Raw genomic sequence first — 24508 nt, 5'->3', positions numbered from 1 at the left:
TCTGCTGGTCTGACAAGCTAAGGGTTATAAAGGCTGGCAGGGAGCCAGAAGGCAGGGAGGAAGTTAGAGGCCTCCTAGCTGAAGGCTGACTCTGCCTGTAAAGCTTTTATATAGATGGACACTGGTGGTGGGACAACCGTAAGTAAATAAAGACATGGGTGTTGCACAACCCTGAAGCCTCTCTGAGCCTTACTGGGGAGAGCAAGTGGGCCCCAGGAAGAGGGCGGGCAGTGAATCCTGTTACACCACCCTAACAGATGCCATGGACCAAAGGACGTCCATCAGGGAGTCCGATGGCTCCTCTAGCTCCTCTGCCTGGAGGCCCAGGTAGGAGGTGACCTTCTTCAGTAGTTCCTGATAAGCCTTGGCGTCACCTTGTGGAACTGGGTGAGGTGGACCCATAATTGCTTCAGCTGGCGATGATGAGGACGATGAGGAGGATCTGCCATGTCCCCTGGTGGTCCAGCTGGCTGTTCCCCTGGGTCCTCATGGGCCTGGGGGGTCTACCCTTTTGGGGCCTCCACCTCTGGTGGAGGGTGGGATGTGAGGCCAAAGGTCTATCCAAGCCCCCTGCCACCGTCTGGACTGTCTGCAAAGGCTGGGTAAACCCCCAAGGGTTCCAGGGGTATCAAGCTGCCAGCCACTGGTCTTGGGCCATGGGATCAGTTGCGGTGCCAATGATGTAGACAGCATCGCCAAGGCCAGGGCTTGTCCCGCTGCCAAGGACTCCTGCTCAGTGCCCCAGCCTGAAGTGGAGTGGTCGCTGTCAGGCAACCATGATCGGTTAGACCGGTGGCACTTCTGTGTGCGGCGCCAACTGCTACGCCTCGACCTGTCCGATTGAGACGATCCCCTCGCACGGGAGCTCGGGGACCATCGGCGTTTGGCGGATCAGCATCGGTAATTCGGCGATCTACACCTCACGCTGCTCAACTGATACTGGGACATGGAGTGGTTCCGTCATCGGGAGGATCTCCCCGACCATGGGGATCCGCGTCTTGGTGAGAGGTGCCAGCGGGTAGGTGACCGGTGGCTCCGTTCATACGATCAGTCGCGTGATTGGTGCCAAGGCATTGGAGACACAAAGGGCAGGTCTTGATGCTCTTGCCAGGGGGCGCATGCCTCCGTAGGTCTGTGTCAGGTTACTGGTGAGCTGCGCCTCGAATCCCGCTGTTGGTGACCAGGGTCCGGACACCAACGAGGGCTTCGCTGCTCCTGCCTCCCTGCTTCCGAGGCACAATGGCTCCATGCAGGTGAGTGCTGGCAGGACGTCCTCCACGAAGGGGAGCAGTGCCACTGAGGTGGGGATATATGGGAAAGTCCCAAGGCGGGTTTACCCCTGGACCGGGGTACCACCGGAGCCGGTGTGGGTAGCACTGGTAGTGTCAGGATCTCCTGCGCTTCCTGCAGTGCCTCCGGTGTTGATGGGACCTCTAGATGATGAAGGCCCTCTCACTGTCCGGTGTGGCAGGCATGGTACAGGATAGGCTAGACTGCTCAGCCTGAGCTGGGGCCTTACTCCCTGCCGGAGGTGTTGAGCCATCCAGCACAGGTCTTGGCTCTCCTCCGGCCCTCTCCTTTCCCGTACAGGAAATGGGAGATCGTCCCCTCGTGCTTCTCTTCGGCTTTTTGGCCGGAGCTGGGGAGGGGGATTGGTGCCAGCTTGTAGGTGGCACCGGCGGGGCGCTCCGCACCAATGCTGTGGTGCTTGGGGCCAAGTTGGACCTCTGCTCTGGTGCCGGGATCAGCGCCGACTCCATCAGGAGTGCCCTGAGACGGATGTCTCTCTCCTTTTTTTGTTCGGGTTTAAAAGATTTACAGATGCGACACTTGTTGCTTATGTGTCCTTTTCCTAGACACCTTACCATGCGGGTCGCTGATGGGCATAGACACTTACAACGATCGCAGGTCTTAAAGACTGGGGCCTGGGGCATGCCCCATCCCTAAGCTGAGTCCCGTCCGGGACCAACTAAACCAGAACTAACACTAAGGAAACTATTAACTATGTACAACTATTTTACAGGGAAATGTTCAAAAGAAACACTGAATGAAGTGCAATGCTAGCTGAAGCAGCAGACGTTCCAGCAACCATCACTGGCAGCAAGAAGGAACTGAAGGTGGGGGGAGCCGGTGGCGCCCCTTATACCGCGGCATGTGCACACTGCTTCGGGGGCCCCAGAGCCAATCCCCTATGGATACCACTGAGGGAAAAACGTCCAACACTGGTGCATGTGGTGAGCGCACACACCTAATATGGAATGGACATGAGCAAGCACTCGAAGAAGAACTGTGTATTACTCAAGTATGTATAATCGTAGGTATGTTACTGCTTTATGTTATATCCACAGCTGAAATGGCTGGGTAGTTTATTCTGAATTAACAGCAAGAATGAGGCATATGGTTTGCAAAAAACACATACAAGAGGTCCAAAGTCATCAATATATATAATAACTAAACACTGGCCATATTTATCAACGGCACCATAAACAAAGACTGACTCAAAACCAAATTTACACATGTATGAGCGTGCGTACATACTCACACACACTTTAATGTGGAAAAGATTTTTGGCAGCCACTGATATTTTTCATACTATGCTCTCTAGACTTGTTGTGAACAAGATTAGTCAACTTTGGTAAAATTTCCACTTTAGGGCTCCCACCTTTGCTATCATCAATGGGGCTGAAGCGGTGATAGTGGAAAGACAGAATTAAAAAAAAAAAGGCAGTGCAGACAGAGCCTACATGCCGTTACAGATGTACTGTTTCAAGTGGGGTGCTTATTTTCAAACAAAAGGCAGAATAAAGCCCTGAGTACATACAACAGCTGTTTTCTGTTGCAGCAATCAACAGTCATTACTAATCATAATTATAGAAGGTGTGCGTTATCACTGTCAGTTGTTTGCCTGATTAGCTGTAATTTCTTCAGGTGCCTAGTGAGATATTTTTCTCTAATATGACCAGTCAGGGAACACAGAACTCTCAAAGCCACAAAGCAGAAATAATAAATATGGAATTCACACTGGAAGGATTTTTACAGAAGCTTTTTGGATAATCTGTTTTTCCTAAATTATTCTCTCTTATATGGAATATTTTAAAAAACATTTAATCAAAATGGCACCATCAAGATTAAAATTATAAGCCCTCAACCTACAATGAGATTTTTGTAGGTGTACCCTGGGGCATACTCAACCTTTAACAAAATGGTTATACTGTACTAATATAGGCAACAATCCTGCAAACAGGTGAGCATGTAATTTTGGTCACATGAGTAGCTTTAATGATTTCATGTTTGCAGGATCAGGTTCTCATTTTTGGCTAAGTCTCTTTGTTATGAATAAGTAAGCAGCTGACAGTGCACAAACAACTTTCACTACATGCCTTTATCAAAATCCACTTGCTGTGTTAAATTCTAATAAAGTGATAATCCTTCTTACTCCCCACCTTTAGGGTCAGCCTCACAACATTACACTCCTGCAGTGGGTTCAGTTTCAGCGTTTCTCCAAGGTTGCTGCAGCCCGATGTTTGATGCTGCATTTCACAGCAAACACAGACACCATCACTGTCAAATTTAATCTGAAAAAAGTAGAAAATCAGAGAAAGACTTAGTAATCAAAGCCACGCCTTTATTCCAACCATCATTATAATATTTATCTTCAACACAAGAAGGAACCAAGGAGTGACAACAATGTTCCACTATTTGAAATATACAATTCATAATATAATCAGTGATACAGCTTGAAGCAGAATGACTTCTGTTGACCAGCAGAAGCTACAAAAATGAAACTAGGTGAGAGAAAAATATTGTAGAAAAGTAAGGTAAATAAAAGTAGCTGTATCTTTAAGGCCTTCTGTGGGCTGTTGAGAAAGGTTGTTTTTAGGAGGCAGAAGATAGTTACTGAACTCTACAGAGCTAGATCAAACCAGGAGAAATGAATTGAGTAAGTAAGTGTGAAAAACATGGGAGGTAAAACAGGTGCAGGAAATATTGTGAGAAATCATGATCAGAAATAAAATCACATTTAAATAACCAGGAAGATGATTAGAATAGAGAAAGGTAATATTATGAAAATAGAGACAGGAGAGAATGGAACATGAAGGGAAGGTGAAAGGCATACAATATTTTATATATATATATGTGTGTGAGGGAGAGTGTGTGCACACTGACCTCACTTGTAATTTATTTTTACTCTGAAAAAGTTTTACTTTATTTTTTTGTTTCAAGTTCTGTTTGTTTTGAAAACCCTTTAAAATACAGTAAACATTCAGCAGCCTCAAATTTTAATTTTCACAAAGTTCTTCTTTTTGTCTTTCTTTAATTATGTCTCCTCTTTATCTTGAGGCTTTAAAAGGCACTAGGCATTTCTGGTATCTGTTCTTCTTTTAAGATTTTTATTAAAATGTGTTTTATTGAATGTACTGAACCCCAGTCAACATTTTTATTTTACTTTGACTTTCTTTAAATTCTGATTTATGTGAGCTTAAAACTGCAATATTCCCATTCAGCTCAATGGGAGGTTTATCCATGTAAGAAGTGCAGAATTGGATTAATTATCCTCATTTTGATGTCTTTGTTCAACCCCCCCCCAAAAAAACAAAAAAAGGATTGTGTTTTTCTATTGCCTTGCTATAATGATTTTCAGCCAAGATTTAACTCTATATGAATTTTTCCTCAGCTTATTAATATAAGCCTGTAGCCACTTGTATTTTTCTTAATTACACTTACACATTTAGATGCTTTCTCCTTTCCTATTTTAAGCCATTTTGTGCTGGTGCAGAGGATTCTAAAGATTGGTAGCAGGATATATTGCCTTCCCCCTAGGTCACTGGCTCAAACCCAGCCTGGATCATTATTGAGTAAGAATTATTACCATCAGATGGCAGTTCAATGGCCTATGTGAAATGAGCTTAGTGGTCTCAATTCCCAGATTTTCATACTGGAAAAAACAGTGCCCAAACTGGCAGTAATTAGAAGCTTTAATGGGAGTCTGAGCAGAGGTCAGGGATTTAATGGGCCATGTAGACTGAATTAGTCAAGGTGAGGCACAATAGCTGGGGCAGTGTGGAAGAGACTGTATAGTGACCATCTGTGCTGTGTACCATGTATCATGGAGACAGCACTTCGATCTTTGCTGCCACCAATAGAGCACCTAAATTGCATATTGTATTTGTGTCATGATTAATATTTTGCCTCTTCCCAAATCATCTTCTACTGCTTGAATGATTGGCTGAACAAACTGAGATGGGCTCTGGCATTTCCAGGAAATGGAAGTGTCCCATCTGAGGTCGTATAGCAGCATATATAAACAGATTTCATTCTTACTAGTTAGCATTTTTTTTCCTGTCTTCATACAAAGCTTGAATCATTCATCTCTTCTTAGTAGCTAGATGTTTTAAAATACATATTTTACATCCAAGTAAAAGAAAGATACAGAGACAGAAAAAAGAGAAGAGAAAATGTGTGATCTCTTAGACTAATTTGGTGTCTCTGCTTCAGTGATGCGGAACAGATAAGCACTTGGGAGAGCAATATGAGGCTATTTAAAAAAAAAAAAAAGTTAAGTAAACAGGCTGATAAGTTAATATCATGCCATATATCAGAATAAAGGCATACTCCAGACAAATTGCTGTCTCAGTGGGTTTGAACTCATGAACCTCTAGAATGCCCTCTAACCAGTGTAATTAGTCAGAATGCTTTTAAAATGCAGAAAACATAAATTATACCATTTTCTAGCCACTCATGAGCAGAAGTGGATGCAGCTTTCTGCTGCATCCTATGTAGCCTGGTCATGCCCTGAGTCATAAATACTGTAAATGAAACAAAGAACTAGCCAGCTAAAATGGTGAGCATCTTTTGTACTGATCCTTTGATTTCTTTTTTTTTATGAGATTAGAATTTTATACGTGTAGCTTTGCCTCATAACATTTTTAACATTTTAAGATAGGTATTTCAATTCCTGTCAGTTTCTAATACTTTTTTTAAAATAAATGAATGAGATCTGATCTGTGCTTGGCTTTGTGGTATATGATCAGACAACCTTCAACTCTTCAATCCCATGATAAATACAAAATGTTGTTAAATTAAAGGAGGTCTTGCCTTTGAACTCCTCTGGGAATGTTGGAAATGGTGCTAGCTAGCTAACTATTACAGAACAGGTTTGAAATTCACACTTTGAATTTAGAGTTGTGTCAAATTCAGCAGTCACAAAGCTACAGAAAACCTGCTATATCAGCAGAGAGCATTCAGCGAAATCAATACGCTCTTCAGCTGGTAAAAAGTTACTATAACAAGGAAAATGCACTTTACACAAAGCTGTCTACACCAAGATCATTTATTCTCTGATACATGCTGTATCTGTTCAATGAAAGATAGTCACTCACACATCATGGTACCTATTTAACACTTCTAATGTGAAAAATAGATCCTAGGGCTACTTTTATCTCATGTAATGAACAGGTATCACATAAACAAAAGCTGAAAAACAGTATCTAAAGCTCCCTAACAGGAGTCCCACTTGTGACTGCTTCTCTATTCACTCTAAAATGTATCTTACAACTGTGTTGTATAGCACAATACCTGTCCTTGTATCTTGCTAAAAATATTTGTAAAGGGTTTCTTAAATGCACAATGAAAACTGTTGAAATTAAAGTTACACCAACATATAGGGTTGCCCCCAAAAATACATCGTAATTTTTACACGTGCAAATATATATATATTTGTGCAGCAAACACTGTGCAATTGGTGGCTTTGCATGTACAAAAAAGGGCACATAAATATCAGAGGCACATTTCAGGAGAGCCTTTGATAATCTGGCCCATTGTGCACAACTATATACCGTTTCCTTTAAAAAGTGCTCATGAAGCAGTGGTGCTGGAACAGTGGCTCCACCCCCTGGCTGCGGGTGGAGCCCCGGCAGTTGAGGGAGCCACGCAGACCCTCCACCTGCCCGTGGTGCAAAGGTCCCGAGAACAGTTCCCAGCCCATGTCCCCGCCCGGCCCAGGGCAGGTGGAGGAGAGTGCGTGACTCTGCGCCAGCTCCCCACAGCTGCCCGTGTGGTTCTGTCCCTGACCCGGCTCTGGTTGGGGTTGGGGGGTCCTCGGAGCCACAGCCTGGCCATAGTAAGAGCCGCACAGGCAGTTGTGGGGAGCCGCGGACCCTCTACCTGCCTTGGGAGAGGGGCACTGGGGGCAGGAACACGGGCCAGGGGCTGCTCTCCTCAGGCCCCCCCGCACTGCGGGCAGGTGGAGGGTCCACTGCAGCTTCGCACAGCTGCCCACACGTCTCTTACCAGGGCAGCTGTGGGGAGGCTGGATCCCTCCATCTGCCCTGGGCAGAGCGTCCGGGGGGGCGGGAACACAGGAAGGGGGCTTCCTCCCCATCCCCACCCTGGGCAGGAAGGGCAGGCTCCCAGCCTCCACTCCGGCTTGGCCAGGGGTGGGGCCTTCCGGGAAGAGGAGGAGCATGGGCAGGCTTTGGGGGAAGACGCGGGGCCTTGGAGGGAAGAGGAAGGGTGGAGGCCCCTGTCCCCCCTCACTTTTGGGAAGGCTCCAACGCCCTTGTCATGAAGAGACCGTCTTAAGGCCAAAATAGCATTGCTAACTTCTATGGTATTTTAGGATTTTATACTACTGCCAATCACCGTAGTATCTGAGCACCTTCCTCATAAAATTGATAGCAGTAGTGAAGTCCCAAGTGGACTTCATGGAGTCTCTGGCACTTCTAACCTTTTTGGGTTCAAAACTCTGTTTGGAAGAGGGTGAGGGCTTGGATGAGTTTCTGGGGGTGGATGAAGGGTGTGTCTTTCTTAGGCAGAATAGCCTTTTCAAAGAGGAAGGTTTTGAATGTTTTCCTAAAGATGGTTAGATTCTGGATTCATCTACTCTCCTCTAGAAGTTTGTTTCACAGACAAATGCCTTTGGCTGAGAATGTTTTGTCTTCAGTGTTCTTGCACTGCATCTTTGGCTTTGTGATCTGCATTGTTCATTTCCCATTTCAGCCCCTACCCCCCATTTTATTCCTCCCCCTCACAGAGCACAACTGATTTTTTCTAATTACTCCCAGAATATATACGCTTTGGCTCAACTGTGCAACCTCACCTTGAAGGGCAACTCTGTAGTGTGCATTAGACAGACTTTAATTGTAGTTATAGCTCCTTAAATATATTGCATCTCTAAGGAAACTTGGTTGGCGTTACTGTCAGAATTGATCAAGACTGCTTAAACCAGCAGGTGACTTTTACCTAGCAGGGGATGAAAAAAATGAAAGGCTTCTCTGAGAGGAAAGGACATTGGGAACTTCAAGCATATTAAATGCACACAAAAAAGAAAAAAAAATCTACAGTACAATTACATTATGACACAAACTGACAAAGGCAAGGACATTAAAAATTTAAACTAATCTTCACTATTAATTCTCAAACTTACTTAAGAGACAGTGTGGTCTGCAGGCTAGGGCACTAGCTTTAGCATAAGAAGAGCTGAGTTCTAATCCTTCCTGAGCCATTCACCTGCTGTGTGAACTTGCGGAAGGCAGTACATCTTCCTACTCTCTATCTGCCCTGTCTAAAAATATTTAGGTTAGGGACCCTCTCCCATTATGTATTTGTACAGTATAGAACTATAGATATGTAGGGCTGGAAGGGACCTCAAGCCATCATCAAGTCCAGCCCCCTGCGCTGAGGCAGGACCAAGTAAACCTCGACCATCCCTGACAGATGTTTTTCTAACCTGTTTTTATAAACCTTCAATGATGGGGATTCCACAACCTTCCATGGAAGCCTATTCCAGAGCTTAACTATCCTTATAGTTAGAATATTTTTCCTAATAATATCTAACCTAAATCTTCCTTGCTACAGATTACGTCCTTTACTTCTTGCCCATCTTCAGTGGACATAGAGAACATTGATCTCCATCCTCTTCATAACAGCCCTTAAAGATATCTGAATACTTATTGGGTTCCCCCCGTCTTCTTTTTTCAAGACTAAGTATGCCCAGTTTTTTCCAACCTTTCCACGTAGGTCAGGTTTTCTAAATCTTTTATCATTTTTGTTCCTGTCCTCTGGACTCTTCAATTTGTCCACCTGCTTACTAAAACGTGGCACCACAGTACTCCAGGTGATGCCTTACCAGTGCCAAGTAGAGTGGGACAATTACCTCCCATCTCTTATATGTAACACCCTGGTTAATACAGCAAAATATTAGACTTTTTCTCATCTGCATCATATTGTTGACTTATATTCAATTTGTGATCCACAATACCAGCCAGATCCTTCTCAGCAGTACTACTGCTTAGCCAATTATTTCACATTTTGTAGTTATATATTTGATTTTTCCTTCCTAAGTGAAGTACTTTGCACTCGTCTATATTGAATTTAATCTTGTTGAATTCAGATCAATTCTCCAAATTTGTCCAGATCATTCTGAATTCTAATCATACCCTCCAAAGTGCTTGCAACCCCTCCCTGCTTCGTGTCATCTGCAAATTTTATAAGCATACTCTCCACTCTATTATCCAAGTTATTAATTAAAATATTGAATAGTAACAGACTCATGTCTGACCCCTGCGGGACTCCATTAGATACACCTTTCCAGGTTGACAGCGAACTATTGATAACTACTCTTTTAGTGTGGTCTTTCAACCAGTTGTGCACCCACTTGAGTAATTTCATGCTGACCACATTTCCCTAGTTTGCTTATGAGAATGTTATGTAAGACTGTCAAAAGCCTTATGAAAATCAAGATATAGCATATCATCTGCTTCCCCTGATTCACTAGGCCAATAAGAAGGAAATCACATTGGTTTGACATAATTTGTTATTGACAAATTCATGCTGGTTATTCCTTTTAACCCTATTATCCTCCAGATGCTTACAAACTTATTGTTTAATAATTTGTTCCAGTATCTTTCCAGGTATTAACGTGAGGCTGACTGGTCTATAGTTCCCTGGGTCCTCTTTGCTCCTCTTTTTAAAGATAGGTTCTATGTTTGCCTTTTTCTAGTCATATGGGACCTCGCCTGTCCTTTAGGAGTTCTCAAAGATAATTGCTAATGGTTCTGAGATTGTGTCAGCTAGCTTCTTAAGTACCCTAGGATGAATTTCAACCTGGCCTGCCAACATGAATACAACTGACCAATCTAGCACAGTGGTTCTCAAACTGTGGGTCGGGACCCCAAAGTGGGTTGTGATCCCGTTTTAATGGGGTCATCAGGGCTGGCGTTAGACTTGCTGGGGCCTGGGGACGAAGCCAGAGCCCAAGCCCCACCATCCGGGGCTGAAGCCAAAGCCCGAGGGCTTCAGCCCTGGGTGGTGGGGCTCAGGTTACAGGCCCCACCACCTGGGGCTGAAGCCCTTCGGCTTTGGTCACCCCGCCTGGGGTTGTGGGGCTCAGGCGGGCTCAGACTTTGGTCACCTCTCCTGAGGTCATGTAGTAATTTTTGTTGTCAGAAAAGGGTCGCAGTGCAATGAAGTTTGAGAATCCCTGTGTGACGGTGCCCCCCATAAGCATATTCCATAAAGCCTTATGATTGTATATGTGACATTACTAGAATATGTTTTAGGCTACATATGCCATGTAACATATCTATGTAAAGGTTATGATCTACTGAATGTATTCATCCTATTTGTATGTGTGTATCATTTTTGTATTCGAAGTTATGAATATTGGCTGTGTACTGGCTTGATTTTAACTAGCCTAGTAGAGCATTTGGTCAGCTTCTTGAGAAAAGTGCAAATTAGGTGCCGAATCAAAAACCACTTCAGCCAGCAATGAACTTGAAGATGCCAGTCCACATCTGAGCCTTCCCAGGAATGTGGCTTGGCTGGTAAAAGCTGAGTCATGCATGGACATGTGGCTTGCCCATGTGACTCCAAAACTCCATCTTGCAGCTGAACTTTGCATAGGAGTGAGGAGGGGGTCTCCACCCACAAGAGAAAGTCTATTTAAACCCCTGGACGAACCCCTCCATTTTGTCTTCAGCTGGCTAATGGGATAGCCTCTCCACTCCCAAGGATACCTGAAAAAAACTGGAACAAAGGACAGTAACTACAGGGGGTGTGAGTGATTGCTGGACCCAGGCTAGCAGGAGGCTAGTCTGTAAAAGGAAGCTTACTGGAACTGGTGAGGTTTTATTTGTATTCAGTTTCTTAGACATAGACTAGCATGTTCTATTTTATTTTAGTTGGTAATACACTTTGTTCTGTCTGCTATTACTTGGACTCACTTAAATCTTACTTTCTGTATTTAAAAAAATCACTTTTTACTTATTAATTAACCCAGAGTATGCCTTAATACCTGCGAGGGGCAAACAGCTGAGCATATCTCTCTGTCATTGTTCTAGAGGGTGAACAATTTATGAGTTTACCCTGTATAAGCTTTATACAGGGTAAAACAGATTTATTTGGGGTTTAGACCCCATTGGGAGTTGGGCATCTGAGTGTTAAAGACAGGAACACTTCTGTAAGCTGCTTTCAGTTAAGTCTGCAGCTTTTGGGCACGTAATTCAAACCCTGGTTCGGTGTTGGAGCAGAGCATGTCTGGCTCAGCAAGACAGGGTTCCGGAGTCCTGAGCTGGCAGGGAAAGCAGGGGCAGAAGTAGTCTTGGCACATCAGTTGGCAGTTCCCAAGCGGGTTTCTGTGATCCAACCCGTCACATCCTGTTCTAGCACAATAGGGTGCCAGTCTCAGTTGGGGCCTCTGGGCACTACTAGAATACAAATAATAGGCAACCCACAATAGGAGACTGACAACACCGAGAGAGTTCCAGATCCTGGATGATAGTGAACTGCTATAACTTTGATTGAGGACCTAGGGCAGTATGTTAAAAAAAAAAAACACGAGTAAGTTAGTTATGCCCAAATCACCAAAATATGGGCTAAGAGATAAAGCAACAACAACAAAAATCTATACAGCATGTAGCAATGGTGGAAAGTGGATTAAAATAATCAAATCTTGGGCCATAGCATCTATTGATGTAAAATTACTACCAGAGCTAACATTGTGCATGTGAAAAAGTTTCTAAAAGCACTGGAATTATGTTTCTCAAACACATGTTAATGAAGGGATAGAGCACACAGCTGCTATGTACACAGGGAGCTCCCACTGACTTCAAGTGAGGTTCTAAAAACAGTGCAGCTGCAGGAAACTTTTTTCCCAATTAAATTTTCATAATCAACATTAAAATCTATGCTGGTAGTTTTGTTAGCACATTGTGTTACTGACATGTAGTACAAACAACATAAAAAGTAGCCATAAATGCTAATTATCTCAAAATGCATATTCAAAATGCTAACATGTGGTGTATAGTAAAATTTCTCATATTTTATGTGAAAATATATAATGTAGATTACAATTCTTATGCATTGCCTTAAACACTGAGGAAGTCCCTCATTTGTCATTTCTCAGTTACGTTGTAAAACAAAGTTGTTGTTTTAAAAACAATTCCCTTCTCTGTGAAACTCTTTTATAGTTAAAATCCACCATAAAGAAACTTTACTATATTATTTTTAAACCACCCATATGTATTCAAGGCTTTGCAACAATGATCCCTGTGGAAAAATTCAGCAATACTTGAGCTGTTCTGCAAGAACTCCTTTTGCTGTAAAAATGAATAAGCCTGACAGAAATATGTCAAGTCAAGATGAGCATTTATTTGCCTTGTGCATTGAGACTACTGTGCTTGCCAGCACCCTGTGAACACCAGAGTGTGATTCAGAGCATTAGCTTGTTATTTCCCTCATTGATTCTATTTTAAGAAACTGCATACATAAGTGATTCCGAACCTGACATTTGCACTAAACTACCACTTGAAAATTCACTACCGTGTTTTAGTTTGGTAGTTAGAGTATCATTTAAAAGGAGTTAATGTTTGTTAATCAACTCTACAAAAAGTACGATTTAAAGACTGATCTTTGCTCCTCACAACTAGCTGATACCACTTTTACAGTAAGTCTAGAGCTTACAAGTGCTGTCATCCTCCAAAGTGGCGGAGTTAAAGGACCTAAAGCACTATGCTAATTAATATGAGCACTCAAAGTGACGAGATGCAGGTTTGCATTATGTCTACACTATTATACTGAGTAGTCTAAGGATTTAGACTGAAGCATACAATATGCTTCCACAATACTGGCAGCTGTAAAACCCTGAATGAAAAAGTGTTAAATTATATACCATACACAGAGTTGCACTTCACCAATTTGGAATGAAATCCTGCAGCTCTTAATTACATAAGCAATCCTGTTGATTTCAGTGGAACTGCTCCCATGAGTAAGGTTTGCATACACATACCCTCATTGAAATGTGACTTTGCTGATTAAGGTAAAACAAAATAAGTAGAGTCTGTTACATGAACTAATATAATAATTATATATAATATAATTATAATGTGGCAAATAGAAAGTAACAGCAAAGCCGATTTGTCCTACTTCTATAAAGCACAATGGGGCAACTTCTATGAAAAGCTATTGATTAGAACTTCATCTCAGACATGAACACTGACTACTGATAACCAGCAACTTTATTTCAGCCTCTTCCATCATCTTCACTGTTCCTCATGCTGGATGGAAGCCGGAACAGGAGATGTAGGAGTGAAAAGTCGGTGGCTTTTTAGATACATTTCTCCTTCTTTCATACTTCGGTGCTAGTAGTTAAGGGCATCCTCTTGGCAATTTAAAGGTTTATTGCTTAAAGAGGGAGAAAAGGTGTTAGGATCCCCAGATTATATTCCTGGCTCTGTCACTGATTTGCTACAGGAACCAAACTTCCCTTTGAATTCTTCCAATGGGCAGAGGGCTCTAATCTTCCTCCGAGGAAGAGGTCACATGAGCTGCACCTACTAAACCAGATAATCTTTGGGGATCTAATAGAAGCATGGAGCATTCATGTGTAGGACACTTGCCTCTATTCCTCTTCCTGCTCTCTGCAGCCCTTTTAGAACCATGCTGGTTCTTTAGCAGCCATGCTGTCAGGGACTCCCTCACTGCTGGTTGCCCCTAGGGTCTCCTTAGCAGAGGAACTCCACAACATGGAACAGGAAGCTACTCAAGCTCTGCATGTAGGGTTGCCAGGTGTCCAGTTTTCAAGCAGAATGCCCAATTGAAAAGGGACTCTGGCAGCTCCAGTCAGCACCGTTGACCGGGCTGTTAAAAGTCCAGTCGGCAGTGCTGCAGGTCTAAGGCAGGCTAGTCCCTACCTGTCCTAGCAGCACGCTGCGCCACAGAAGTGGCCAACAGGTCCGTCTCCTAGGCGGGGGGGGGGGCCTCTGTGCGCTGCCCCCACCTCAAGCACCGGCTCTGCACTCCCTTTGGCCAGGAACCATGGCTAATGGGAGCTGGGGGGGGGGCGGTGCCTGTGGGTTAGAACAGCGCGCGAAGCCTCCTGGCCCCCTGCCTAGGAGACGGACCTGCTGGCTGCTTCCAGGGTGCAGCGCGGTGTCAGGAGAGGCAGGGAGCCTGCCTTACCCCGCTGCGCTGCTGATCAGGAGCCACCTGAGGTAAGCCTGTGCCCCAACCCCCTGCCCCAGCCCTGAGCCCCCCCAAACCTGGAGGCCCCTCCTGCACTCCAAATGCCTCATCCCCAGCCCCACCCCAGAGCCTGCACCCCCAGCCAGAGACTCACTCCCCCCACACCAGTCCAGAGCCCCCTCCCACACCCTGAACGCCTCATCCCTGGCCTCACCCCAGAGCCCACACTCCCAACCAGAACCTGTGCCCCCTCCTGCACTCCAACCCCCACCTCAACCAGCAGCCTCCTCCCACACTCCGAATCCCTCAGCTCCACCCCCCAGCCTGAAGCCCCCTCCTGCACCCAAAACCCCTCATCCCCAGCCCCACCCCAGAGCCAGTACCCCCAGCTGGAGCTCTCACCCCCTCCTGCACTCCAACTCCCTGCCCCAGCCTAGAGCCCCCTCCCACACCCTGAACCCCTAATTTCTGGCCCCACCCTGGAGCCTGCATCCCTAGTTAGAGCCTTCACCCCCTCCTGCACTCCAAGCCCCTCCCCCTTCCAGTGAAAGTAAGTGAGAGTTGGGGAGAGCGAGCCACTGAGGGAGGGGGAATGTAGTGAGCGGGGGACAGGGCCTTGGGCTAGGGTGTTCTGTTTTGTGCGATTAGAAAGTTGGCAACCCTATCTGCATGCAGTAACTTATGCTAGTTTTTCCTTCATTTTTTTCTCCAGGGCAGTAGGGGGACATCTGACAGAGCCCAGCTTTCCCCTGACCTATGCAGCCAGAACACAGAGAAACCCAAGGAATGTGCTTCTACTTGGAAAATGGGGAACACACTAGTGAAATGGCACTTCCCACCTTTGTTAGATTCTGCAGCCGTGAAGGAGAGAATCTGGGAAATCTATGCTAAGATGTTATATTTAACATGATGTCTAAGGCACAACACAAAACAGTTGATTTATTGATACTGCCATTAATTGTATTGGGGTGGTTTCATTTGTCTGGGATTTTGTTACTAAAAGGACAATGAAAATATCCTTGTAAATTTTTCTGTTGTGTTCCAACTATCAGGTCTAAGCCAGATTTAAATAGTCCAATGATACCCTTGTTTTATCTCACAGCTTAGATTTGCAATATTTTCATAGCATTCTAGGGCCAAATTTTAAAAATTATTTAGATGCCTGAAGATGCAGATAGGTGCCTAGTGGGATTTGCAAAAGTGCCTACACACCTAACTCCCAAGTGACTACTCTTGTGATGCATGAAGCAAAAGACAGGCTCAGCCAGCAGTTACTTTTTGATGTCTAAAAGTTAAAGCTGTTTACACAGAAAAGACACCGACTCTGCAACTGAAGGTACTATTTGAATACCATAAAGTTTTTACTATACTTCTCAAATTAACATCCTCAGGGTTGGCTGCATACAATTATCACTCCCATCTGCATTCAAGTGTAGGTAAAAACTAACTGTATTTTTCATCTTCCTAGAACTCAATCTCTGGCTACCCCAGTTTTCAATTGCAGTGCATGTCATCAATATGGGTCCCCTAAAATTTAGCTTCAAGTTTCAGGTTACAACCCAAAACGTCAAAGCAAACTCAGATGGAAATCCAAGCTTCCCAATGAAAGCTAAAAAAAAATTTCAAATAGCTTTAAAACAAAATCAAAGCCACTTCGGTTTGCTAGAAAGGTAACATTTTGTTTTGTGCTCTGTAACAAAAGCCCAGACCTGGTAAACTGTGTGCTTTAAGGTTTTGGGGCCACATTTTGCACTAGATGCAGTAACATCTTTTTACCTCTACTGGCTTAATGACCAAGAGATGGAGATCCCCAGACTGAGCTATTTTACATGGCACCGTAGTGTCCTTTGGTTGCTCTTTCTTTATATTTCAATTTAATTTAAAGATTGCAGTTGCACAAAACAGACCTTTCCTAAAAAATATTAGTAAAAGCTCTTTCATGCTGCAATTCTTTGATGACAGCATGACATTCAACTCAGCAGAATGTACTTTGTACTTTATAACAAAAGTCAAATAAAAGAGATGGAGCCATAATAAAAGGATATTATTAAAACACTATGGGGCTCAGACTAAATAAATAAAAAATGCTGTGAAATATCTCATTTTTCCTAAAATAAGATTAAATATAAGGGAATCAATATATGGCAACAGAGGGAAGTTTATTCGTTATTATTGCGATGATATTCTGGAAATTTAAGGTAAAACATTTTGTGCTAAGAAAAGCCGTAAATTCACTATATTAGAAGAAGCAAGAAAGGTGAATGGTAATATGAATACAGTAGAATCTCAGAGTTATGAACACCAGAGTTACGAAATGACCAGTCAACCACACACCTTATTTAGAACTGGAAGTATGCAATCAGGCAGCAGCAGAGACACACAAAAAAAGCAAATACTGTACAGTACTGTTTTAAACATAAACTATTAAAAAATAAAGGGAAAGTTTTAAAAAAAGATTTGACAAGGTAAGGAAACTGTTTCTGTGCTTGTTTCATTTACATTAAGGTGGTTAAAAGCAGCATTTTTCTTCTGCATAGTAAAGTTTCAAAGCTGTATTAAGTCAATGTTCAGTTGTAAACTTTTGAAAGAACAACCATAGCATTTTGTTCAGAGTTATGAACAACCTCCATTCCTAAGGTGTTCATAACGTTGAGGTTCTACGGTATTAACTTGCCTAGAATACACATCTTTTTATGGAATAAAGGAAAATACCATTAGAAGATTAAACAGCCTAAGTCATAAAGTAAACTAGAACTCATTTAAAATGAAGTTGGAATAAATTTTTCCTCAGTGTGTGTCTCATAAAACAAAGTGGGAGTGTACAGAGCAGAGAAGTGCTGATAGTTTGTGTCTGAGATTATTCCGAAAATACACAAGGAAAGGTTCAACACTATAACTTTCTGCATTTGCCAGCAGTCTTGGTTTTGTATGTTGAGTTATAGTGGTATCACACCATGTAAACAGATACATGGTCTCTGATGATATAGACTTTACGTTGGGAGCCTAAATCTCGAAAACGGACAAATTAGGACACTCAAATCCCAGATTTGGTTGCCCAAATTGTTTAGGCACCTTTATCCTCTTTATTACTGATTTCTGTATAGTATATGGTATTTGGACTTCCTATAAGGACACCTACATTTGAAACTTGGGATCTGTACAACCTAACCTTCATAAAAGAACACTATTAAGGTTGCAAAATCAAGCACTCAGAGGTTAGGAAATGCTAAAATTAAGGTTACTTGTGCAATCTTAATTCAGCCCCCTTGTGCATATGCCTACCCATCCAGAAAGACCATCAAAATCAGATGGGCCATCAAGGAACGTTGCAATACAAAGGATTGATTAATGGTCCTATCACATCCTTGGAAATGTCACATGCAAGGAAGCTTGTTCTGTGGACTTGGAAGTTGAATGAAAGAAATAAAACAGTCACAGGAAAATTTTCCATTTCTTTGCTGTTTGAACTCACACAGGGCCAGAGCCACCAAACTGAAGCCAGAGATCCCCAGGGGTTACTTCCTCAGTCCACCTTGAAAGACACGTTGACTTGACAGATCACTACAAGTCTGTCACTCTTAGGATTTAGATTGCAACTCATCTGTGCTTCTGTTTGCTTGCTTTAACCTGTGAATAACTCACTCTGTTCTTTTTCCTAGTTAATGAGCCTTTAGATAGTTTATTTCGGGATTGGCCACAGATGTTGTCTTTGGTGTCAGATCTAGGGTACCCACTGATCTGGGGTAAGTGACTGGTCTCTTGGGACTGGCAGCAACCTGAATATTGTGTGATTTTTGGTGTAAGTGACCATTTATCACTAAGTCCAGTTTGCCTGGGAGGGAAAATAGACGGGAGAGTCTAAGGGGATTGTCTGTGACTCGATGTTAAGACTGTTACAATGATCCAGGAGTCCACATTTATTACTGGCTTGGTGAAATCTAAATATAGAACTCACCATCAGTTTGGGTGTCTGCCTTGAAGCCACTCCAGACTGCATGACAGCTGAGCAGAGAAACATATTCCATTTCACAGAGGAGTTAGCTATTTTGAAATCTGGTTTAATTCTGATTTGAAAGAAAAACAAAAATTTCAAGATTCTCTGCAAAATGGGATGGGACGGGACACTGGCTCTGGGGCAGCCTGTGCCCAGAACAACAAACCCTGGCAGCCCTGACGTCTCCAACCCTGAGGCAGGCTGCCCTGCAGCCACAGAATCCTGGAAGCCTTTGGGTTCGCAGCACCAGGCCAGTCCACCTGGCAGGCTGCCCCAGAGCTGCAGACCCTCAGCAGCCTGACAGGAGGGCTGAAAAGGAACCAGGCACACTTCCATTAGAATTCTGCCTGGTTTCTAGATGATTTGTAAAAATCCAACTGTCTTTGCAGCACGTTTTGATTTTGATGAATCAGCAAATTCCAATGGAAAACTGTTGTTTCCAAGAAGGTTTAGTCCCTGGCTTAGTGCAGTCTGTGCACACAGAAATCAGCCTGCCCTAGTGATTAGGGGAAAAGGCCTGGGACTCAAAACCTGTGGGATCTAGTCCTAACCTTTGACACTAGTCCACTGTGTGACCTTAGACAAATTAGATATTTTTGCTGTGACTCTGATCCTACCTTCAACTATAAAATGGGGGTGATAATGTCTACTTTATAAGGGAACTGTGAGGTGATACTAATTAGGGTGTACAAAGACCTTGGAGATCCTCATGTGAAAAGTACCAGTTATTATTGCTATTTTTATATGAAAGAATAAGAAAGCCTGTTTCACTTGTGAAAAATTTACTTTCATCATAATGAAAAGTTTTTTTGCAAAATCATCATTTAGAATGTTTGATTATCTGGTAAAACGTAATTTATTTATTTATAGGTCTGCTCTAGGCAACAGGCAAATGAACTACTAAGAAACAAACTTCTCATGTTCATGCAATTATTCATTGTACAAAATAATAACAGATAAAAATCATACAACATATACCAGAATTATTATTAACTTTTCTCTAAGGTATCAGCAGCTGTAAGAATTTAAGAGGGAAATCTTTCTTCATACACTATAATCCTGAATCTCCTCTACTGTATCCTGTATTAAAACATGCCCAATATTATTCAATTCATTTCTATAAATACTCTGTGTATTCTCGTCTTACTCACATCACGCAGCCTAAATGCAGAACAATCTTTCCCTTCAAAACAGGAATATACAATACTCAATATAGCCTCTTTACACACAATACATTTTCATATTTGTGTGAATTATCACTGTAATAAAATTAGTGAATTCTAATCCTCCCAAGTGGTATCACAGAAAAATGATCCTGTCACTCAGATCGGCTTAAAAAGGATAGTTGAGGTGAACTGAAAATTCTGGTTTCCAAATATGAGCTCTAAAGAAAAGTACTAATAATAGTCATTCAACACAGACACAGACTAGTGTTTTTTTGTTTTTTAACATAATAAGGAAACTCAATTGACTATCACAGTCTTTTCTCTACCCTTCCCATAACAGTAATCTGCTCTTGAAAATTTTAATGAGTTTGTGATTCAAGGATAATTTAGATAGCAAATGGTGATAGCTTATCCTTATCTCCGAGCACCATACGTACCTCCCAATCTTCTGCTTTTGTTTTAAATGTACATGGAGTTTGCATTTATATTTGTGTAGTGACCTGATACATAAATAGCCAACCTGAAGAGAACAATCTCAATTCCCACTCTATACATTTTAACTGAAAGGGCCTTTATCTATGCTAATTTTCTGACTAAAAATGTGGCCAAGCCCTATGAAAGGAAAAAATAGAAATGACTTGTTTGTGTAATCATTTTAGTGCGTATTTTTTGCTAACAGATTCACAGGAACATTATTCTCTTGTAGTATCCCTCTTTAACTTTCTGAGAATTGTAGCTTGAGCATTTGAATAGTCCATATTTTCTGTTTTATATATTTTACGTCATATAATAAAAAGGGAGAATCATTTTTCTCTCTCTCGTTAGAACTGAGAGATTCTGAAATTCCAGGGATTAAAAATATTAATTTGTGTGCTGACAAGCATTAAACATGAGGGTTAATGCTTAGCAATGGACTGTTCACATATTTTGTAGGGTACGGACCCTTTTTTAAAGGATCAGGTTATATGGTATTAAACATTCTGTCTTATATGGCTGTCCAGGAAATATAGGATACATGTTGTTTAATCTCCAAGTCTGGAGTGAATATACATGCAATAGATGGGGAAAAGGCACTTGGAAATACTAAAATATTTCTCCCTTTCTTCTCCCAGCAGTGTGGATTTGTGGGATACATATATATTTTCTAACTAGGGACCAATTCTCATTATATATATATACACACAATTGATATGAATCTATATGAATGAGGAAAACAATGTTAATCTGTATCAAAATAAGATGTACACTAGCCCTAGCTTTGCTATCTCATGCATCCATTTGGTCTTTATGTCCTCATTCCCTTTTTCTTGCTATTTATTTACAATCTTCCAGTTTCTGGACAACCTCTTCATCAGGAGCAGTTCTCAGTGTGGAAAGAACAGACAGTTGAGGGCATTCTATTTATAGAAGCCTCTCCTGCAGGAGAGGTTATGCTATTTAGGGGTGCATTGGGTTATAGCCTACTATACAGATCTGGCTCTGATCACATCCAGGCAGGAACGGCATTGTAGAAAGGAGAATTCAGACTTACAGGGGAGATCGCTTGAGATTGGGCAACATCATCTTTCTTTATTTTACATTTCTTCAATATTTATAGAGTCAATGTGCTTATAGGCTTGTTTGTTGTTTTTATCCACACTCTCTTACACACTGTAATAAATGTTTCCCATTAAAGGGGAAAAAATTACAAGCACTGGATATTGCACAGAGATCTGAATATGGGACTATTATTTACCAGCTTTTGCTCCCCAACAGACAAGGCAATGTGACATCAAAAAAGCTGTTCACTTAGTGCCTGATCCTTCAGTCCATATTCAGGCAACACTAACAATCAAGGAATTAGAGATGTCCAAACTTACAATGAAACCTGCAAATGTAACGGCAAAGCACTGCTAGTCCATGGAATTGAGATTTTATGTTTCAACAGGCCCCTGTAGACCAGACATGACATAATCACAATGACAGAGACTCCATTCATAGTGGAGATGAACCCCGGGATCTAAACATCATCGCTCCATAATGTGGCTAACCAAAACCCTGGATCCAAACATTCCCAAGTATTGGAATATTTTAAGTATTTGGATTAAGCCTATCATAAAGAGAAATCTGCAGTGTAAATTGAAATCTTTCACTTAATCCCCACCTTTCTCACCTATTTTTTTTCCCCTTTGGTGGGCAGGAGGTAGAGAGCTTAGTCAATTTAGTGCTTGTGAAAGTGTCAAATTCACAACTTTGGACTCTGAGGTCCTCTGTTTATCCACAGAATAGGTACAACACAGTCAGGAGCAATACAAATTGCCCTACAGTACTCCATCAGGGTGCTTCAACTTTCACTTGGAGGGTAGAGAAATTATTTCAGTCTGCATACACATTCGATCTTGGGCCTCTGCAGAGATTCTGCTACCATGCCAATTAATTACAATTATGATAGGGGCTTTTTTGTGCTGTGGATTCACTAGGATTTATTCATTTCAAATAGGTCACCCTATGGCTGCCAGTTGACAACAATACTCATTCACTACTAACATAGTCAGGATTTGAAACCTGTGGCCAAGACTCTGAATCCTATTTTCAATCCAGTGAGAGTTTGTCTACACAGGGACACTCAGAAAAGTTAAACTCGAAAAAGGATTAAACTTCAGTGAACTGAAGCCACTTTACCTCTGAATGAGAGCATCCACACACAATTTAATGCAGTTTAATTTATGCACATTAATGTCACAGCTTTAATCAATTCATCTTTTTAACTTTTTTTCAGAATCCCCATGTAGACATGCCCCGAGTCAGCCAGTCTACTGTGTGTATTTTTCTAATTTGGAAATAATAGTTTTTTGTCTGCATTTTTTTCTGTATTAAAGATTTTTAACAGGATAAATTGAAATTACAATAGTTTTAAAAACATACACCATCATAACTAATTTTATTATATTAACCTTCTCCCAGTCTGCCTATTTTAGTTTGATACCAAAAAAAAAAAAAAACCCCAAACATCCCCCAACTATCCACCCCAACAACAACCCCCAACCCTCCCACTTTAGGTATTGTGCAAGGTTAGCTCATAGCCCTCAGGGCAGACATTAGAAAGGAGCTGGATTATTTCCGTGCTCTAGCTGCAGGAGATTTAAACTTTCAAGGATGCTTAGCAGCTTGTATTTTAAATATTGAAAAGACTGTTTTCTTCCCAGTTCAGCTGAACCTGAAACAAGAGTTTGATTGAAAGATATATTCACTTCCATCTGTTTCTGCTTGGCATGAAACCATGGAGAGAATATGCAGCCAAGTAAGGGCATTTTAAAATAAATTTAATCTCAGAATTTGAAAATAATTATTTTTAACAAAATATTTTATTATACATAACATTAATTTAAAAAAAAATGTCTTGGCCCTCATGATTTATGTGTAAGTCATTTTCCAGTTTGTAAGATGTTCTTGCTATCTTTTCAAAGCCAATGGACTGGTCTACACTGGGGGGGAGGATCGATCCAAGATACGCAACTTCAGCTACGCAAATAGCGTAGCTGAAGTCTTGCGTAGCTGAAGTCGAAGTATCTTGGATTGAATTACCTGGGGTCCACATGGCGTGGGATCGATGGCCGTGGTTCCCCCATCGTCTGCGCTACCACCGCTCACTCTGGTGGAGTTCCGGAGTCGACGGTGAGCGCGTTCGGGGATCGATATATCGCGTCTTAACGAGACGCGATATATCGATCCCGGATAAATCGATTGCTACCTGCCGATACGGCGGGTAGTGAAGACATACCCAATATGTCCTCAGTCATAACCCCAATATAACCTCAGAGAGGTTAGCCCAAGCTAAGTGTCATATTAAAGAATGTGAGCTTTAAAAAGGCTCTAAATTTTAATAGCCATTCCAAGTAGTTGCAGAAAGACTGGCATTTAAAGAAATGCCTTTTCCATCAATTCCTGTTCTCTCAAATCATTTGGATTTTCCTCCACATTTGTGGATTTTATGAAGTGCTTATAGTAGCTCAAAAGATTCCTTTATTACCCTTTATATTCTTTCCCTCCATCAAAGACCTTGTGTAATACTAACAATCCTTCCAGCTAAGGAATGGTGGAAATACCTTCCTTTGGAACCTGCTAATAGCACTATTGACCTACCCAGAATAATACATAGCATTTCTTTCCTTCCAGGCTCTTAAGCACCTGCCTGCTGGGCATGAAGTCCCAAGAGAGAGCCTCAAAATTGATAAAGTGCGTCAGTACTGCTGGATTTTGCTGCCAGTCTATCATGCTGGATTCTTATTGATATAGTCAGGCACAATCTTTCTAATGCTGTAACACTTTTAATCGTTTACTCAAATAATTCTATTAATTTTAGCCCTAATTCTGCAAAAATACAAAAAGCACCAGTTTCTATAAACAAGGAATAACTGTTAGCAACATTAAAATGTAACTATTTTAATAGATAGAGCTATTCAAAGAAAATATGCTAGAAGTTAAAAGTAAAAATCTGGGATGGGAAAGCAGGTTTCCACTTTGGAGCTATTTCCATTTTCCCTGTTTAAAATACCCATTAGGCTGAAAACTTATATTTCTTATTTCTACCACATTCAGTCAGAAATGAGAGGTATCATTTGAACCATTTCACACACATTAGTTACTGAATGACTGATATTTTTGTATTTCACTTTCAAAACAAAATGATACCCCCTCACATAAGCCACTTATTATTTAAAATATAGGTAACATGGACAAAGAAAATCACTGTTGATGAAGGTAACAGATAAAAGATTCTTAATTTTATTGCTCTTGAAAAAGTTAAACAAGAGGAACACTGACTCTAGATGCTACTTATTAATCTTTAACAAAAACTCATTTTAGATTAAAACAAAAAATAGCATTTCATCCCTAAACATGAATAAAA

At 41.8% G+C, this 24508-nt stretch overlaps 1 protein-coding gene across 5 annotated transcripts in view; it reads right to left on the bottom strand.

Moving 5' to 3' along the window:
- The window catches only part of ENTREP2 (endosomal transmembrane epsin interactor 2), a 403126-nt gene that overhangs the window by 89704 nt on the left and 288914 nt on the right, over window positions 1–24508 (bottom strand). For 4 of the 5 annotated variants that reach the window (XM_054042570.1, XM_054042569.1, XM_054042573.1 and 1 more), the window contains one exon: window positions 3444–3575. The exons of the other annotated variant lie outside the window; for it this stretch is intronic. In XM_054042570.1, the coding sequence (XP_053898545.1) occupies window positions 3444–3575 (132 nt within the window). The remainder of the gene's footprint in view (window positions 1–3443; window positions 3576–24508) is intronic. 5 annotated transcript variants of the gene reach the window in all.

The sequence above is a fragment of the Malaclemys terrapin genome, chromosome 10 (assembly GCF_027887155.1).
Source record: "Malaclemys terrapin pileata isolate rMalTer1 chromosome 10, rMalTer1.hap1, whole genome shotgun sequence".
Classification (NCBI taxonomy): Eukaryota; Metazoa; Chordata; order Testudines; family Emydidae; genus Malaclemys; species Malaclemys terrapin.
Note: the sequence above shows the minus strand (reverse complement) of the source record. Positions and strands in the feature narration are given on the sequence as shown.